General features: G+C 43.7%; 1 protein-coding gene across 1 annotated transcript in view; it reads left to right on the forward strand.

Annotated features, from left to right (window-relative positions):
- Nucleotides 1–963: 963 nt before the first annotated feature.
- Nucleotides 964–20409, forward strand: part of Pdk1 (pyruvate dehydrogenase kinase 1) — a 30697-nt gene continuing 11251 nt past the window's right edge. The window contains exons 1-8 of the mRNA XM_052182690.1: nt 964–1272; nt 3035–3176; nt 8354–8425; nt 11073–11257; nt 11502–11591; nt 13486–13563; nt 14851–14927; nt 16407–16505. Coding sequence (XP_052038650.1) covers nt 1077–1272; nt 3035–3176; nt 8354–8425; nt 11073–11257; nt 11502–11591; nt 13486–13563; nt 14851–14927; nt 16407–16505 — 939 coding nt within the window. The 5' untranslated portion in view covers nt 964–1076. The remainder of the gene's footprint in view (nt 1273–3034; nt 3177–8353; nt 8426–11072; nt 11258–11501; nt 11592–13485; nt 13564–14850; nt 14928–16406; nt 16506–20409) is intronic.

Below are 20409 nucleotides of genomic sequence, written 5' to 3' on the forward strand. Positions count from 1 at the left end.
GCCAACACAATGTTTTAGGTTTTGGGGGGGAAGGGTGGTTGCTTTTGTTTTTTCCTTTCTTGTATTGGGGATGAAACCCAGGGCTTTGGACAAGAGCTACAGCCCAGGCCTTCATAATTTTTGTTTTCACAAAACCCAAGAACGACCAGCATGGAGCTTATGAAGTGTTATTCTATGTGTACTTTACATAATTGATAAACTTCACACACGTGGTAGGATAGTTTTCTTGCACCTAAGACACAGCAAGTGTTAGGGTAGTTGGCTGGGGACGTTGCAGTGTTCAGAAGACAGACGTGATTTTCGAGGGATTAGAAATTAAATAAGCTCTAATCCTACATTCACTATTTCCATACATCGGAAAGATGGAGCAGGCACATTGTGACTCTATGATAATGAGTTAACAGAAAGACAGAGAGTGAATAGTCTTTAAGTACTGAAGCAGTATTGGTCGCAGAAAGTGCTTCAATGTGCTGTTCTGGGGACTGTCCTAGCTGTGGTATTCTTTACAGCCACATCTCCAAGTTCAACTCTTGTACCACTGTTTGGCTGCACCTGCAAATCCTGGGCTTGCATGATCCAAGGGCTTTTCGAGGACAGACTCACTGCCAAGGACCAGAGACTGGGAGAGTGGAGGCAGTATGAAAGATAGGGTGCGAAGGGGTGCAACACATCGCGAGTTGGACCGTATGAGCCGGACTCCCAGGGAATTAGCTTCACGGCGCCCTATCTCCTGGCCCTATCTCCTAGCTCCATGGTTTGGGCGGCACCACCCCACAAAGCAAGCAGCACTCCGTTTTTTGTTTTTTTTTTTTCCTTTCCCCGCCTCCGTCCTCCCGGGCTCCGCCTACGTGGGCGTGTCTTCAATGAGGGGCGGTGGCTAGCGCTGCCTTTCGCCCTTCCCGGCGCTGTCGGGTCTCCGCCTATGGGGGCGTGGTTCCAGCGAGGGGGCGGTGGCCGCGGCGCTGACAGCAGCTCCCCGCCCCAGCGGCCCGCCACGTCCCGCACGTAGCGCCCGGGCAGCGGCGTAAAGCGGCAGGTTGGCGCCGGGAGCTCCGGCTCCTCCGGCGGGGCTCGGTATGAGGCTGGCAAGGCTACTGCGGGGCGGCAGGAGCGTCAGGCCGCTCTGTGCCGTCCCCTGCGCTAGCCGTAGCCTGGCCTCGGACTCGGCCTCGGGCTCCGGGCCGGCGTCGGAGCTTGGCGTTCCGGGCCAGGTGGACTTCTATGCGCGCTTCTCGCCGTCGCCACTCTCCATGAAGCAGTTCCTGGACTTCGGTGAGGGCGGCCGGGCCTTCGTGCGCGGTCTCCGTCCTCCCAGGCATACCCCTCCTCCGTCGTGTCGCCTCCACTGCGTCTTAGGTGCTTCCTTCCTCCCCGGAGGGTGCAGGCGCTGGCAAGCCGGGCACTTTAACAGGGGCATGCGACTATTGTGTGCACAAAAACAAAGCAGGGGGCCGGCGGGCTGCAGCCTTCCGCGCACGTGCTGAGGTGCGCGCTTGGGGACTCGGTGTCTTCGGGGAAGCCTTGCTCAGGTTCAAGGCCAGAGCTCACACTGCTTTGAGGGTGGCGTTCTGCAGGGGCGAGATCAGTGCCAGCACAGCGATGATCGTTTGGAGTGGCGTGATGGCAGGAAACAAGCTACTACTGGCCCAGTGCTTTCCTCGTCAGTGTTTCCACCGAGAGAGCAAATTCGTTTCAACAGCAGTCTGTCTCAAGCACGTGTAAAGTGCATGGTCTTGTCTGTGTGTAACAGATTGCAGAACTGCAGTATTAGGCCTTTGGCTTCTCATCAGGAGTAACGAGGAGGAAAGGAAAGTGCTTAATATAAACTCTTAACGTTGAAATCCGAAAGTTCTGGAGTAGAAAAAGTTACCTTCTGTGTTGTGCTGTCAGGTTCTAACATGGTTAGCGAGCATGAGAGATTAATGGTGTGGCTAGGTATTTTATCTTAAAATTGTGGTTTGCAGTGACAGGTGCTTTTCCATGTATTTCTTCAGTAAGGGAATATGAAAGGCCCCCATTTTGTGTGTGTGTGTGTGTGTTTTGCTTTTATTTGTAAATGCCTGTACTGTGGTGTAGCAATGTTCACCTTGTTCATGAATACAGCTATTAAACGTTGACAAGATGCTCTCCTTAATAATACTGCTTCTGTTGACAAGATAGTTTCTGCTAAGGTTTCATCTGCACGATTGAATTAGTTTCAAATGGATTGCTGAAATATGACTTAGTTCGTGTGGAGCTGCTTGCAGGGGATGGGTACTTATCAACTATTCTGTCAAACATCTGGATTCAAGAGTGGAGGAAGGGGGAGGTGACTTTCTCAGGAATCAGACAACTGATAGGCTCCACTTGATCGTTGCTGACATGATGTTGATGGGTCTTTGCCTTCTGTTGCCTGAAAACCTCAGTCCTGACTGTGTGCTGGTGGATAGTATTTGTGTCTAGTCAATGACTTGGGTCAGAATTTACTCAAAAGTCCGGAGTCAGGATTTCCTGTTTTCTTTTTTCTTTTGTTTTTTCGAGACAAGGTTTCTCTGTGTAGCTTTGGCTGTTAGTGGAACTCACTGTGGATCAGGCTGGCTTTGAACTCACAGAGATCCACCTGCTTCTGCCTCCCAAGTGCCTGCTGGGATTACAACTGCCATTACTTCCCATCAGGAGTCAGAGTTCCTAAAGGCAGCAGCAGTGGGGCTTACAGAATGGGCCTTTCCCAGTTCTCTTCACAGGCCCTGAGCCTTACGCAGACACATCTAGCTTACCTGAATTCTAGGATGGATAGTAATCATGAAGTATAGCAAAGTACCTGTGTGGTTTGTACTGGGATGTTGGAATTTCAGGAATTAGGAGGTCATTCTGCAATCAGGGTTACTTTAGAGACCAGTTGGCTCAACCTTGCCTGGCTATAATACCCTTGTTTCCTAGTCCTTCCTCTAACTATGGTAAATGTACAATTATGGTTTTGCCAAGTGACTCTCCTTCTCTGGCTCCTGCTACCTGCTGCCTTCTTCTTACTGCCTTTTACTGTGCTTGGTTTCAGGGTCAGTAAATGCTTGTGAAAAGACCTCGTTTATGTTTCTGCGACAAGAGTTGCCTGTTAGATTGGCAAATATAATGAAAGAAATAAGCCTTCTTCCCGATAATCTTCTCAGGACCCCGTCTGTACAGCTGGTACAAAGTTGGTAAGAGCCCATCTTTTTTGTTTTGCTCTGTTTTTGTTTTTGTTGTTGTTTTGTTTTTTGTTTGTTTGTTTGTTTGTTTGTTTGTTTTGAGGTAGGGTTTCTCAGTGTAGCCCTGGCTGTCCTGGAAGTCTCTGCAGAACAGGCTGACCTCGGATGCAAATATCTGCCTGCCTCTGCCTTTGGAGTGCTAGGAGGAAAGGCCTGCACCACCACTGCTCAGCAAGAGTCCCATCTTGTGTTTACAATTCCAGTGGATTTTGTCTAAGGTTAAAGAAAATACTTTTACATATTATTTTATTTATTTGGCATTTTGAGATGGGGCCTCATTATTTAACTGTGGCTGGCCTGCAACTTACTGTGTAGACCATGATGTCCTCAAATTCAGAGAGGTCCACTTATTTCTGTCTCCATCTTCCAAGAGTGATGATTGACTGACATATTTGAGACAGGGTCCCAATATTTATCTCTGGCTGGCCTGGAACTTCATGTAGACTAGGTTAGTCTCAAACTCAAAGAGATCTGCTAGACTTCTTTTTCCCTAGTGCTGAGTTTAAAGGTGTTTGCTTAAGAGTAGATGTACCACACATGTGCAGGTGTCTCTGGAGGCCAGAGGAGGGCACACCCTTGGAACTAGAGGTATGGGTAGTGGTGAACTGCCAGATATAGGTGGTGGGAATCGAATCTGAGTCCTCTTTCTGAGTAGCAAGTGCTCTTATTTATTGGACCACCTCTTTTGTCCTGTATATACCCTTCAGTAGACTCTGAAGGCAGTCGAAGCACCCCTCTCTCTGCTCTGTTTGTATCTTGTCTTCTCAACACTGTATTTCATTAAACTGTGTTTTAAGAAAACACATCAGGCCTGCATAGAAGTGCTGATACTGGTAAGGTTTATGTTACTGTATCTGCAGGAGTGTTATATTCTAGTGAGAAAAGTAGTTACCATTTGTTATACTTTTTTTTTTTTTTTTTTTTTTGGTTTTTTGAGACAGGGTTTCTCTGTGTAGCCCTGGCTGTCCTGGAACTCACTTTGTAGACTAGGCTGGCTTTGAACTCAAAAATCTGCCTGCCTCTGCCTCTCAAATGCTGGGATTAAAGGTGTGCGCCACCACTGCCTGGCATATACTTATATGCATTTCTTCCTATTTTTTTCAACCATGCCTGTTAGGTGTTATTAACTCCTTTCACTGGTGAGGAAGCTAAGACGTGATATAGTCTTTGTTGAGGTGTGAGCACAGACTCTGGAGCTCTGGGTTTCAACCCTGAATGCGTCTGTCTTTTTTATACCACGGTATCTCAGAATGATGGCAAGTATCCAGGTCTGCATGGACTTTATTGTAAAGCGAATTTATTTTGGTGAAGTACATCTTTCTCTAAATTATGAAGGCTAGAGGATGGAGACACAGTGTGGTAGAATGGTTGCTGGCATGCACTAACTAGGTCCTGGCTTAACCCCTAGCACTGCATAAAGCAGAGGCAGTGGTACACACCTGCCGTCTCAGCACCCGTGGGAAGTGGAGGCAGGAGAGTCAAAAGTTCAAGGTTGCATTTAGTTGCATAGCAAATTCTAGGCCAGACTTACCTGTGTGAGAGCACAAAAGTTTCAACTTTACATCTGCTTTTTAGTAACATCTGTATTAACGAGTTCAGTGCGATGATGTAGTGTGAACAGACGACCTGCATTGGTCAGTTTCTCCCTTTTAAAAATAGAAGTTATTATAATTACACGGAAACCTCAATTTTGCCAAAATAATAAGGTTTTTAAATTTAAAAAGTTTTTTTATGTGTATGAGTGTTTTGTCTAGATGTGTATCTGTGCACCAAAGGTATGCCTGGTGCCCGTGGAGGCCAAACAGAGGTATCAGATCCCCTGGACCTTGAGTTACAGACATAGGGGTGAGCTGACATAGGGGTCCAAAAAACCAAACCCAGGTCCTCTGGAAGAGCACGGAATTTTCTTAGCCAGTGAGCCATCTCTTCAGCCTTTTAATAAAAGTTTTAAGGGTATACATATTTTTATGTGGCCACCTGTCCACATCCTTTATTTTTAATATTTGTTTTATTTTGAGACTGCCTGCCTGCCTTCACCTCCCTAGTGTGCTGGGATTATAGGCAAGTGCCACCACAGGCTGCTTGTTCATTTTTCAAGTGTTACTAATTTTGTTTTGAATTACATTTTACACTTTTTTTTTCTGTGTGTGTGTGTGTGTGTGTGTGTGTGTGTGTGTGTGAGAGAGAGAGAGAGAGAGAGAGAGAGAGAGAGAGAGAGAGAGAGAACCCATGGGCTTGGATTCTCATGGAGGTCAGAGAACAGGTTTGCAAGAGTCTGGCTGTGTGTTAGTAGGCTGGAGGACTGGTGCCTTTACCCTCTGAGCCATCTTTCTGGTTCTCAGTCCTTGTGAGTTTGAGACACTGTCTTGTGCAGGCCTGGAGCTCAGTATACAGACCAGGTTGCCATGGAACTTGCAGAGATTCTCCTGCCTCTATCCCTTTGGAACTGGTATTACAGAAATGTGCTTCCACGCCCAGCTACTGTGTCCAGGTAAAAGCTGCTTTCTTCTGTCTTTTGAAACAGGCTCATTATGTGTTCCTGGCTAGGCTAGAACTCGTGCTGCAGACCAGGCTGACCTTGAACTCTCAGAGATCCACCTTCCTCTGCCTCCCCAGTGCTGGAATTAAAAGTGTGAGCCAGCTTGCCAGGGAAGAAAGGCTTTAAACAAAATTTTTGTTTGTATGCATGGCCAGGGTCAAGTATGAAGTGCAAAAAAATGTAACTATAGAACATTATGATTATGATGAATGGAGATGCTAGTTTTTCTCTTTGTAGGTATTCTAGTTTGTGAGATACGCTGGTCAAACATTAATTTAAAAGATAAACAAAGGGGCTAGAGATCTAGAGCTCAGAAGTTAAGAGTGCTTACCGCTGTTGCGAAGGAACGGGTTCTGTTCCCAGCACCCACACTGTTCCCATTTACCTGTAACTACAGCTAAAGGGACCCAACACCTTCTTCCGGACTCTGAGGCCCCAGCACGCCCATGCTCACATGTTCCCCTAACACACAAGTACACGTGTGTTAAAAATAAGTCCTGATAAAAAGAAGACAAGCAAGAGCCTGGAAAGTTGGCTCAGTGGTTAAGAGTGGTTATTTACTGTTCTCCCAGAGGACTCATAGCTGCCTGTAACTCTGGCTCCAGGGGATTTGTCATGTTCTTCTGGACTCTGAGGGAACACGCACACACACACACACACACACACACACACACACACACAAACACACATTCATACACATGCACACACAGAAATTAGAAGTAAATATTAAGGAGTAAAAGAATGACTTCTGTGGATTGGTCCCCAGAGGCTAGTTAGCTCACGCATGGAACCACTGCAGATGCAGTTACATGAGGAGAGTGGTTTAGAAGGTATCATGGGATACATAGTAGAGAATGTCATCTTCTATTCCTTATTTGAACTAGCTAGCTCATCCTGCATTTTGGAATCCGGTCTTGTCTTTTAAGGGGAGGGAATTTATCCCCTAAAAACCACACTTTTTCTTGCCAGTGAAGATAAACTTCAGAGCTAAAGCAGGGCGGCAGCTATGAGAATCACAGGCCTTTTGAATGCAGCAAGGCCTCGCTGGGGTAGTGTGGAGTGCTTTCACACACAGCATGGATTTGTGTTGTAGAGACGGGATGGCTGAGGAGGTGTTTTCAGCTCTGCCCTGTGGTACCCTAATGTTTGGCTGTCTGATGCTGAGAAAGTCATTTGGCCTTTCTCATTTTGTCCTAAACTAGAGCTCTTCTGCCTTGAATTGTTGGGTAAATTAAAAACTTACATTTTGATTACTTTTGTTTTTTGTTTAGTATAGGTAGGTAATAGGCTTTCCATAAGTTCTTGTTGATTAGACCAAAATATCTAAAGTTAAGATTTTTTTTTAATGTATTGTTGGTTTTTTTTTTTAAAGATTGATTTATTATTCTATGTAAGTATACTGTAGCTGTCTTCAGCCACTCCAGAAGAGGGTGTCAGATCCTGTTACGGATGGTTGTGAGCCACCATGTGGGTGCTGGGATTTGAACTCTGAACCTTCAGAAGAGCAGTGGGTGCTCTTCATGCTGAGCCATCTCTCCAGCCCCTAAAGTTAAAATTTTAAAACAAATACTTTATACTGAAGTTATATTCTTAGAGCAAGGTATTTTCTTGTTGCTGTGACTAAGAAAAGCATTTATCCATGACTACAGTTAGTAGCGATGGTTCAGCTCTCATGATGTAGTATTTATCATCTGATTAAAAAACTTGGAGGGCTTAGAAAATAAATCCTAAGCTCTTAGCTCAGGTTTGACTTACTGATTTATAGTTTGTGTGTTTTGAGGGGCAAATGCTAGGTAAATAAATGTTTTACGCCAAACTACAGCCTCCTGGCCTTATCTATAGCTTTTTGGTTTTGAGACAGCGTTCCACTATCTAGTTCTAGTTGTCCTGGAACCTTATGTGACTAGGCTGCCTTTGAATTCACAGAAATCTACTTGCCTCTCAAGTGCTGAGGCTAAAAGTGTATGCTACCTTGTCTGGTGATTTTTAATGGTAATATATGCATGCTTTTTCTCTTCCCCCTTCTCTCTTTCTTAAGATGTGTGTGTGTGTGTGTGTGTCTGTCTGTCTGTCTGTCTGTTTTTTTATGTCTACATGATCATATGCAGTGTGTCTGGCTGCCCACAGAGACCAGGAGAGGGTATTGGGTCCCCTGGAGCTGGAGTCCTTGATGATTGTGCGCTGTCCTCTGTGAGTGCTGGGAACCGAACTTAATGTTGTCTAGAAGAGCAGAAAGTGCTCTTCTTAACCAATGAGCCATCTCTCTAGCCTGAAAATAGACACTTCTTATGATGTGCCTAGAACTTCACTCAAATGCTAGTGGGTGTAAAATTCCTGTTTGAGGACCAGTGTGCAGCTCGGCTGATAGAGCACTTGCTCAGCGTACACCAAGCCCAGATCACCCTGGAACCGCTTGAAGCTGGCTTTGGTGGTGTGCCTGGTTCACATGAGCCCTTGTCTGAGAAATAAGAAAACAGTTCTACTTCAACTATAATTTTTAAGAGTATTCTACATTTAAAATTATATTAAAAATGCCCTTTGTGCTAATTTTATAATATGAATAAACTCAGCTCTCCGGTTTGTGTTTTAGGTACATCCAAAGCCTTCAGGAGCTGCTTGATTTTAAGGAGAAGAGTGCTGAAGACGCTAAAACTATTTATGAGTGAGTATCATTGTACAATGCTATTTTGAATACAATTTTATATCCTTTTTAAAAATAACCTGTTTAATTTCATTTTATATGCATTGGTGCAAGGGAACTGGATTACATATGGTCATGAGCTACCACATGGGTGCTGGGGATTGACCTAGGTTCTCTAGAAGAGCGACTGGTGCTCTTAACCACTGAAATACCTCTCCAGCCCCTAATTTTATATTTTTAAAACACCATACAAAAATGTAAGTGTGGTTACCTTCATTTGCTATTGGTCCACTTTAAGGAAACTGATTAACACCGAGGATTCTTCTACTGTGCAATGTAGTTACCGTATCCACGTATAGCAACCCACGCAGGTACTGAAGGCATCAAAACAGTGTAATCCAGGGATCAGACTGCATGTACACCATGCTACACAGCCCTCTATTGTTAGAAGAGACAGTTCAGATGTGATGACCAGTAGACATCTAAGTGTCACCTGGATACTCTTGGTCTGTTGACCTGGGGCGGGCATGCCAGGCCCAGAGGGACAGTCAGCTCTGCTCCACTGCCCCTTCATGTGTGCATATGCTGCTTGGGTAGTCAGAAGTTTTCTAGTTGTAAACAAAAGTTTGCTGAGCAGTAGTGGTGCACACCTTTAATCCTAGCACTTGGGAGGCAGATCAAGGAGGGTCTCCATAAGTTCGAGGCCAGCCTGGTTTATAGAGTGAGTTCCCAGAGAAACCCTGTCTTTAAAAACCAAGAAAAAAAAGTTTACAAGTCTAGACCTTTCATGTAAGGTCTCTAATTTTGAAACATAGCAACTGCTTATGCTTCTTTTGTTATATAGAAGAGGTATAAAAAATATCTCCAGGTTTCTATGATCTGTTATAAGATAATGTAAATCCTATGCCCAATTTCATAGTCCTGATGCCAGAGTTGATAAACCCAATTAGTTACTTAGGGAGTTGCCTGCTTATAATGAATGTCATTGTTATGTCTTCAGAAACTGTCATATTTTTTTTTAAAGGAGGAGGTGCTCTTTTTTTTTTTTTAAGGCAATGTCAGTACTGCATTTTTCTTTTCTTTTTTTTTCTATCTTTTTTCTTTCTTTCTTTCTTTTTTGTTTTTTGTTTTGTTTTGTTTTGTTTTTGTTTTTTCAAGACAGTATTTCTTTGTGTAGCCCTGGCTGTCCTGGAACTCACTCTGTAGACCAGGCCGGCCTTGAACTCAGAAATCCACCTGCCTCTGCCTCCCAAGTCCTGGGTTTAAAGGCATACACCACCACTGCCTGGTATTTTTTTTAACTTTTTTTTTTTTTAAGATTTATTTATTTATTATATCTAAGTACTCTGTAGCTATCTTCAGACACTCCAGAAGAGAGTGTCAGATCTCATTAAGGATGGTTGTGAGCCACCATGTGGTTGCTGGGATTTGACCTCTGGCAGAGCAGTCAGTGCTCTTAAGTGCTAAGCCATCTCACTAGCCCTCGAAAAAAATTTTAAAATTATATATATATATATATATATATATATGATTTGGTTTTTTTGAGACAGGGTTTCTCTGTGTAGCCCTGGCTGTCCTGGAACTCACTCTGTAGACCAGGCTGGCCTCGAACTCAGAAATCCGCCTGCCTCTGCCTCCCAGAGTGCTGGGATTACAGGTGTGCGCCACCACCGCCCGGCTTTAAAATTATATTTTGTCTTGCTAGTTTGGTTTTGGTTTTGAATTCCCAAAGTGAGAGAATCACTGGAACTAACGGCACTCAAGCTGGTGTCTTGGGAAAGCTCTCATTCAGAAGCGTGAGTCCTGCTGGCTACTTGCTTCTCAATTACGACTTCTTTCTTTTATTCCTTAAATTGACAAAATCAAGAAGGCAGTATGACTTGAAAATCCCTTTTAATCCAACAGTTTTCTTTTTCTCATTCACTTTGGTTTTTGTGTTTAGTTTTGTGGTTTGTTTTGTTTAGTTTTTGTCTTTGTTTTTCGAGGCAGGGTTTCTCTGTGCAGCCCTGGTTATCCTGGAACTCTGTAGACCAGGCTGGCCTCAAACTCAGACATCCCCTGCTTCTGCCTCCCGAGCGAGGAGATTAAAGGCGTGCACCATCATCACCCAGCTTCTCACACACAATATAAATTCAGGGTGAATGAAATCAGGGTTGTTTTTTTTTTTTTTTTTTTTTTTTGATTTTCTATTCTGAGTGGGTTCTTTCCTCTGAACTCTAGGGAGGAGATCCACAGCCAACTTTCTTGGCTTTCTCAGCGTGGTTCCTTGGGGAGTGTTTCCCTAGAAACAAGGAGCTTTTCTTAGGTGGTGTGTCTCTGGAATGCCGTCCTCATTAGTGAGCCCCAGATGCTTAGATAATACTGGATAAGGGAAACCCTGCCGCTGGAGGATGGCTTGGGCAATGGTGGATAAGGGAAATCCTTACACTGTTCACAGTAGAATGTAGCGGTACAGGAATCCAAAAATTATGTAAGTTTTATTTTTGAGATCCTTGCCACCTTGTGGTTCTGTGTATCTTACGAGTTGAAACGACTTTAAACAAGTGTGGGAAAGCCTTCTCTGACTCTCCTTTCTCTGAAGGAGGGCTTTTTGTAGCTGCTGCTGGTATCTTGGTATTGAAGTCACTTGTCAAAATATTTGGCTGCTCTGACCTAGAGGTTTGTTTAGATTCACAGACACAGTGATAAGGATCAGAAACCGGCACAATGATGTCATTCCTACCATGGCCCAGGGTGTGACTGAATACAAGGAGAGCTTCGGGGTGGATCCTGTCACCAGCCAAAATGTTCAGTACTTTTTGGATCGATTCTACATGAGTCGCATCTCAATTAGAATGCTGCTCAACCAGCACTGTAAGTGTCTCGAAGTTGAAAGAAATAGCTAATTGATATGTGTAGCGAGCGCACTTAAGTTTATCTAGAAAATGTCCCTGTAGAGTGAACATTCCTGCTCTTCAAAGAAGGTGTCTTTATTGACTTTAAAAATACCATCCTTACGCTTAAGGAAAATATTCGTTCTCCTGTTTAGTACTGTTTAAGTCTGAAAAGGGACGTTAGGCAAGTGTGTTTACTTGGTTTGGTTCTTTGCCTTTGATAGCTTTATTGTTTGGCGGAAAAGGAAGTCCATCTCATCGAAAACATATCGGAAGCATAAATCCAAACTGCGATGTAGTCGAGGTCATTAAAGGTAAGTGCATCTGTCCTTTGGAGCAGGACGCAGAGTTAGAGCTGAGCGACATTCCTTCCCTTAGAACTCCTGCTGTGTCATGAGAGAAAAATGTTAGGAGCAAGTGCCAGGTTTGGAAATCACTTCATGACATTAACAATACAGGGCATAAGGCAACTATCTTCCCAGTAGAATGCTCTGTTAGTAAAGTTTTGTATGTTAGTAAGTGTATTTATCTGTTTTGCTTCGAAAATTCAAATCTTTCCCCATCCTCCCTAAAAAAGGGCCATTGGGATGGCTCAGTGTGTGAAGACTTAGAACCTAAATTTGATCCCCAGAACTCAGAGAGAACTAACTACTGAGAGTTGTCCCTTTGATCTCCATACATATCCCTTGGCATGCACATATCCACAGAAGTACACACATACACAGTAAATGAATGCAGTAAAATATTCAGGATCTGAGCCTGTCCTTTCTAGTTCCTAATTCGAAGAATAAAAATTCATAACAGTTTAATTTGCATGTTCTCAAGCATGCTTGTTTTTGTTTTTTTCAGACAGGATTTTTTCTGTGTAGCCTTGGCTTTGTAGACCAGGCTGGCCTTAAACTCTCAGAGATCCACCCACCTCTGACTCCTGAGCGCTGGGATTAAAAATGTGTGCTACTATTGACTGGATCTTTTCAAGCATTATTTATTGATATAACATGCACATCTATGTATGTTGTTTTAAAGTTTTTGTTATTTTTAAATTTTTAAAAACATGTTACGTGTATATATAGGTGTTTTGCTTATATTTATGTCTGTACATCATGTGCATGCCTTGTGCTCTTGGAGGCTGGAAGAAGGGGTGGGATCTTCTGGAACTGGAATTACAGATGGTTGTGAGCCACCATGTGGATACTGAGTATTGAACCCAGGTCCTTGCAAAAGCATCCTGTGCTGGGTTTTGTTGTTTTTCCTTGAGGCAGTGTTTTTCCATGTCTCCGACTATCCTGGGAGATGCTATGCAGACCACCTGCCTGTCTTCCGAGTGCTGGTTTTAAAAGCATGAACGACCACACCCAGCTAGCAGCCTGTGTCGAGGAGTCATCTCTCCAACCACTGTGGTCTTTTGTTTTTAGAAGATGAAGGCTCCATACATTTTGCTACAGACTCATAGCCTTGTGCACATAGCCCACAGTTTTGAGTGACTCGTTAGAATGTGACAGAGTGCCAGCCTATCCTTGTAATACTCACCTGGCTCTCATTTTCCCTTCCTGTTACTCACAGTGCCCTAGTGAACACGTATAGGTACATAGTGATTTTTACTAGTAGAATGTAAGAATCGTAGAATCGCCCGGCATGGTGGTGCACATCCTTGATCTAGCACTCAAGAGGTAGCAGTGGCAGGAGAGTTCAGGACCAGCCAGAGAATTGGAGATCAGACCAGTTATGGTTACATAGTAAGACTATTACCTCAACGACAACAACAACAGCAATAAATCCTAGAATTAAAAACATTTTTAGGCATTTAAGTTTTCAATGCTTCTAAAACAAACAAACAAACAAACAAAGCAAAACGTATTAAAAGCGTAGACTTCTAGAACCCTGACCAACTCTTTCTGAGATGTCTCAAAGACAAATATCTATATGCAAATACATATTTAATGCATATACTAATCTCGTTAGCCTGCTGTTTCTTTTGCCTTGTTTCTGGTCTGTTTCTCCATGCTGACGGTTTTAAGTTTCTGTGGCCCTTTCCATCATTATTCTGTTGGCTCAGGCTTTGCGAGGTAACAGACCTTCCTGCGCTAAGATTGTTGAAGTCTGTTTTCTTCTGCAGAGAGTTTCATTTGTCAGTACTTCTGGCCTCTCGTTGGGTAAGACAGAAGTGCATTTCTTTAATGCTTCTGTGTTTTGCTTGCTTCACACTAGATGGCTATGAGAATGCTCGGCGGCTCTGTGATTTGTATTACGTGAACTCTCCTGAGCTAGAGCTTGAAGAACTAAATGGTAAGCCTGCCTGGGGCGCCCATCCTAAGTAATGGGTGTCTGACGGCCAGAGCGAGCTGAGTTTGCTTGAACAGTAAAGGGCTCTTCCGTCGACTCGGTCACCAAGTGTGAAGGCAGAAGAGTCGTGTGTGCAGCACACATCCATACTTAGAGTTTAGTTTGATTCCTAGGTAGACTATTTTGCTGTTTTGTTTTGGCTCTATTTTTTTAACTGATAATTTTGATTCTTTGCTATTTTCTTTAGAGGCAGAAAAAAAATACTAAGAATTTTTTTTTTTTAATTTTTGTATACAGCTCATAGCAAAGTTTATCCTTTTTCTACTTCCTGAATTGTAAGTCAGTTTTTATTGTTGAAGGCAGAAGGCTGGATGCGTAAAAGACAGAGGAGGCGCTCACCTGTCTGAGCCGCCTTGATGGTCTCCCCTCTGCCTTTTGAGTAAAGGGTTCAGAGTTTTCGATAGGGGTTGATAATGGTCACTTGACAAAGAAAATCTCTCCCAGGTTAAGATAATCCTTTGAGAAGGTGATGGGAAGAAATATGTTTTAATAGGCTTGAGCTAAGCCACATTCTAAGCACTGAGCAGTGGGTACTTACCCAGCTGGGGTAGCATGACTTCTGGTTTCTTCTGCTGGTATCACCCAGTCAGTAAGAATCCCACGCCACAGGTGAGAGTTTAGGAACTGGAGCTGTATGGGCACTGTCAAGATCCCCCAATCATGTTTCCAAGTGAGAGATTTTCAGAGGACAGTTTGGTTCACTGTTTGAATTACAGTCCAATTATTTATTGGTCAAAGTACTTTGAAAGTATGGTGTCTTACCGCTTTGTTCTCCCAAAAGCCTGTGTTATACATACTTCTTGGGAAATAATGCTAGCTTTTTCTCTTTATTTTTTTTTTTTAATCCAGTGTTATATCCATAGAAATGTCTGAAATAAAATAGACAGTGTTCTACCCAGGTGAAACTTTTTTTTTTTCCTAAGATGTCCATCTTGGGAAGTACAGTCCTACCTGAAGATCGAATTCTTTTAAGACTTGCTGCCCTAGAGAATCATGGGAGGATGGGTGGCTAACCTCTAACACCAGAGTGTGAGGAGTAGCATCTTGTCCCTGTCATCTGTGAGTGTGAGTACAGGGTTCAAACTCTAAGATAGTGAAGAAGTGGGGAGCGAGAACCCCGTAGCACCTCCCTGTCACTAATGATGGCTCCACGTCACTCCACAGGTTATTCTTACAAATGCTTTGAGCACATCTCTCTGTACTTTCATATGTTTCTCTTCTGCTCTGTAGCGAAATCACCAGGACAGACAATACAAGTGGTTTATGTTCCATCTCATCTCTATCACATGGTGTTTGAACTGTTCAAGGTTTGTAAAATAGTATTGTGTGACATTTACCAGTCCTTTCCTGAGCTTAGGAATCTGCTCTGAGATGCCATTTTATGTGAGTATTATACCACTGTGCTGGAAGTGAGCTTTTTGTCTATACAGCTGGGTGCGTCCATACAGACCAGGGAACCAGAAAGACCTGGAGTTGAATAAAGACTTCTTTACTTAGTATGTAACCTTGGGCAAAGGATTCAACTGCTCTGAACCTCAGTCCTCTTTGAAGATAGGGTAATACTCTCCAGGGAAATTTGTGAAGATTGGAAAATATGTATTGAGTGGCCATTGTAACAGAATATGCTACAGGTGCTTAGTAAATTTATATTCGTATTTTCATGAACCAAAATATGTTCAATTGTATATTTCCCAATTTTCTGACCCCCTGACACAGTCCCACTTACTTACATGCTTTTGTTTTTGTTTTGTCTCTTAGGAAGTTGTTGATATTGGACTTAGAGAACTATTTGCTCTTTATAACATATTTGGAAAAACTCAGTAAAAGCGTGCTGGCTGTGTTGAGAGTTGCCCTCCCTGCCACTGGGGCACTTGCTAGTCGAAACAGAACGGTTGATAAATGTGGTTGGTTCCTGCAGTTGAAAATGACTATCCTAGATCAGCAGCCTGTGCTGCCTCCTGCTTTAGCTGCTCGGTCTACAGCCAGTCGCAGACCAGAGGAACAGAGCTAGCTTTCTGTGGCATGGATAATACACAGTAACAGCGGGCTGGCAGGGTGTAGCGGCAGGCCCCTGTGACTGTAATCCCAGCACCTTTGAGGTGGAGGCAGCAAGGGTGCAAGCACTGTAGGCTACCATGAGCTGCAGAGCAAGACCCTGGCTCAGAATCCAGAAGGAAAAGAAAATACAGAACAACATACTTAAACACAGGAAACTAAGAAAGTAAGGGTGGGCGTACCAGCTTTGCTTTGACAAGCTAAGAGTCCTGTAGCGCCTTCATTGATCTATAAGTAGCTAAAAGGCAGTTGGCCCCTAATGTGTTTGAGCCTTTTTTTCCCCTTGAAATTTCAGTCATGTAAAGATTCTACCCTACAAAACCTTATGTAAGCTGTGACATATTTATCTACTGCCCGTGATAGTGGCTTTGGTCTGGAATCTAGGATTAAACCAGGAAAACGAGTGTAGTCTCCTCTCCTCTGGTCTGCTCAGTCCTTAGTGGCCAGGGATCACTCTTAATTCCCCGTCCAGTCCCAACTTCTTCTGGCTTTATTGGTTTCTACTCCAGTGTCACAGGTCCTGTTACTAGACCAGGGTTAGACAGTGCAGGCCTCCTGTGCCTCGTACCGTTTGGAAACTAGTCAAAACATCTTAGGTATAAATATATTTAGTTTCAAAACAGTGAGAATGGAAACTTAAAATTCACCTAATGTATATATATTTCAAAATTATAAGTAGTTGCTTAAAAACAAACAAACCTGTACTTTAATGTAATCCTGATGTGTTTCAGAACGCCATGAGAGCAACCATGGAGCACCACGCCGACAAAGGGGTTTATCCCCCCATTCAAGTTCACATCACACTGGGTGAGGAGGATTTGACTGTGAAGGTAATTTCTGTAAATGAAATGGGTGTGCAGGCATGTAAAAATAATATAGTATGTCTAATTTCCGTAATGTATAATTTATTCTCAGGAAAAGAGTCTCAGTCAACTAGATAATAAGCCCTTTGCCTTGTTTATCTGACAAATTATAGAATTATCTTTTGAGTCTGTTTCTATTCTGGTCCTTAATCCAGCTGATTCGGGTTGAAGGAACACCTGGAGGCAGACTTTGATCAGTGAAAATCTTAAGTATTTGGGCACATTTGGTGTGATGGAGAACGTTAATCTTACTGTGGCTTCAGCCCCGTGTCCCATCTGCTCTGTTCCGTTTTCAGCAGGGCCTCTTAGCAGCACAGGTGTACTTGTGGGAACTGAGATCAGTGAGGAGCTCAGGGTCACATGGGGAGTAAAGGCTGCAGACCCCAGGATTCACCCACTGCTCCCTCAGACCCACTGCTCCGCTTTCTCACACCCCCGCTGTGATAGTGCAGCTTGCCTGGAGTAAACGGGCTTCTTTTGTAAGTAATCAGGTGACATATAAAAGTCATCTGTCCTCTCTGACACGTGTGTGTGCTGCTCACTGCTTGTCCCTGCTGTCCTGTACTTGCTGAACTTCTGAGGGGTGTTCCGGGGTGAAGCTCTCTGGCTCTTGGAGACGGTTGCTTGAGGCATTAGCTCTCTGGAATGTAGCTGTGGACACTGTCCCTTCCCTGCCCAGCCCCAAGCGCACGTGCCCTCCTTTTCTCAGAGTTGGTTTCATACATGGAATTGTAGGGTGCAAATAATTATCTCCGAGTTCTCTAGGCACCTGGTATTCCTGCCCCTGGTCAATTTCAGTGAGTTTTAATGTCTGATAAGTTCTTGGTTCCCCCAATAGGGTTTTAATACACCTGCCTTTATAGTCTAATTCAGCCCGATAAATGTATAAGGTAGTACTCTTTCTGTCGTCAGGAATAAATCTTTTATCAGTGTGCTTGCTATATATGGGTGCTCTCAGGGCAAGACACAGTCTACAAAGCCATTGTTTCCCACAATGTGGAGTAACGTAGGCAGGGTGTAGCCTGATCTCAGTCAGGCAGGGTTGAGAGCTTAGGCCTTCTGGTGGCTTTCCTGGGTGGCAGCATAGCCCTCAGAGTACAGCCTTCCAGATTCCCAGGGTTGAGCATTTCAAAGCCCTATGGCCATCTTACTCCCTCTCTGCCCTGCTTAACTCTTTGGTTAGCCTATTATTTATTTTAGTTTGTCTTGTGTCCTTGCAGCCCTCAAAGTAATCCATGGGTCTGGAGAGATGGCTCAGAGGTTAAGAGCACCGACTGCTTGTCTTAGCTTGGGTTTTGTTGCTGTGAAGAGACACTATGACCAAGGCAGCTCTTATAAAGACAATTATTTACTTGGTGCTGGCTTACAGTTTCAGAGGTTCAGTGCATTATCATCATGGTGGGAAGCCTGGCAGTGTGCAGGCCGAATTACTTGGTGCTGGGGGAGCCAAGAGTTCTTCATCTTGATCCAGAGGCAGCCAGGAGGAGGTCTCTTCCACACTAGATGGCGATTGAACATTGGACTGCAAAGCCAGCCTATACAGTGACACACTTTCTCCAGCAGGGCCACACCTACTCCAGCAAGGCCACACCTCCTAACAGTGCCAGTTCTCATGGGACAAGCGTAGTCAAACCACCATACTGCTCTTTTAGAGAACCAGGATTCAATTCCCAGCAACCACATGGCAGCTCACAACTGTCTGTATAACTCTAGATCCAGGAGATCTGACACTTCACACAAACAGATATGCAGGCAAAATACCAGTAAACATAAAATAAAAATTAAAAACAAAATTTTTAAAAAAAAAGATTCCATTACGTCTGATTGTTTCAGACTTAATAGTAGTAGGCTGAGGCAGAACTCTGACTCAGCAAATGCAGGCCTTCTGAGTGGCTGTCAGTGCCTACTACTGTCCGTCACTGGCGGGGGCCAGGAGCAAGACTAAGATGAAGCCAAAACCACACAGAGATGTTGCCTGCCACTGACCAGGGCTGGGAACAAGCCTGAAACAGGAATGAGCCAAAACCACTAGAGCTACCTGTTGAGTACTTTCTTGAACAAGTACCTCTCAGTTGGCTCATTTTCAGGGGTTCTGACATAGTTTTTGTCTTTGTCTTGGTGCTATGTTGGATGATCGAGTGTAGAGGAGCCCTTTCTTTGCTCTGTTGGCAGATGACATTCAGATTGTCCTTCTGAGAACATCCTTGGTTCAGGCTTTATGCAGTTGCGCTTCCTTGCCTCTTCCGCTCTACGATTGCTTTTAGCTGCCTGCTTTTGTTTTGTTTTTTAACTGAAGTTCTTAGGTCTTTTCCAGGGTTATGTTCTGGAATGCACCGTGATGTTAGTCAGTGTGGACCTTTGTTTTTATCTGGGACCTCTGAACTCATTTGATTTATTTTCTTCTCCTGTTGCTTCTACTGTTCCCTCTGGGAAGATCAGCTTGAAAGAGAAGGGATTTGTTTTGGCTCATAGTTAAAGGGTAGGGAGCATCATGCTGGGGTAGGGAGCACCATGCTGGGGTAGGAGCACCATGCTGGGGAAGGAGCACCATGCTGGGGAAGGAGCTCCAGGCTCCAGCTGCCTTATGTCAGGAAATGGTCCTGATACTGGGGTTCAGACAACCTTCTCTTTTGCAGACTAGCCCAAGACCAGGGGGAGTTACCAGCCACTTGTAGCATGGGCCTTTCCATCTCAGTTATCCTAATCAAGATAATCCCTCATCTGCATTGCCAGAAGTAATCTAATCTAGATAATTACCACAGCGTAACTAGAAGTAGCCTAACTGAGATAATCCCCCATGGCATAACTACGTGTATATAGACAGCTCCCCCAGACAGGCCCAGAGACTATCTTAGAGCTGAGTCTAAGATAATGCTATTAGCTTGGTAGTCAGTCAGTATTAACCCATTATCCCAGCTTCCTTGGGAATCAGTTTCTCCTGCCAGCAATATGGGTTGGAGGGGTCGAAGGGTCAGCAATCCTTTGGGCTATCTCACCGGCTTCTTCTTTGACTATAGACTCTCAGCTCTTCTATTGAATTTTTATTTCCAATGTTTTTAAGATTTATTTATTTTTATATGAGTACACTGTCGCTGTCTTCAGATGCACCAGAAGAGGGCATTGGATCCCATTACGGATGTTTGCGAGCAGCATGTGGTTGCTGGGAATTGAACTCAGGACCTCTGGAAGAGTAGTCAGTGCTCTTAACTGCTAAGCCATCTCTTCAGCCCTGTTTTTTAGATTTTTAAAGAATTTTAAAAAAAATATTCCTTATAATATTCTGTTCTGGTTTTCTCTTTTGTCACTTTGAAGGTAGAAATTATAATTATTTATTTATTTGGAATTACAGTTTATTTCCCATTTTCCTTTTTTCTCTATACTGGTTCCCTTTGCTTTCTCTTTTCTTTTTTAAATTGGCTATTTATTCAAATGAGTGAAGCACAAATATAGCAGCTAGATGAATTTGCTGTAGGGGTTGCATGAAGTATGCAAACTAAAATCATCTTCAAGTTTTATATTTTATTTCATGCTCATGGGTATTTTGTTTACATGCATATTTATGTACCATGTGTGTGCCTGATACACACAGAGTTCAGAAGAGGGTGCTGGATCCCCTGGAATTGGAATTGTGAATAGTTGTAACTAACCACGTGGATAACCAAACCCAGGTCTTCTACAAGAGCAGCGAGTGCTCTGAACTGTGAAGCTGTCTCTCTAGCTTCATTTAAAAACAACAACAACAAAACAGTCAGGAAGGGTTCCTTTCCTCTGGGCCTGGGTTCACATGAATTGGCTCAGGGGCTTGATGTTGGAGAACAGGAGTGAGGCAGGGACTGAGGATGGCGGCCCAGCTCTTTGGCTAGATTGTTTG

This window comes from Apodemus sylvaticus, chromosome 5 (genome assembly GCF_947179515.1).
Source record: "Apodemus sylvaticus chromosome 5, mApoSyl1.1, whole genome shotgun sequence".
Lineage (NCBI taxonomy): Eukaryota > Metazoa > Chordata > Mammalia > Rodentia > Muridae > Apodemus > Apodemus sylvaticus.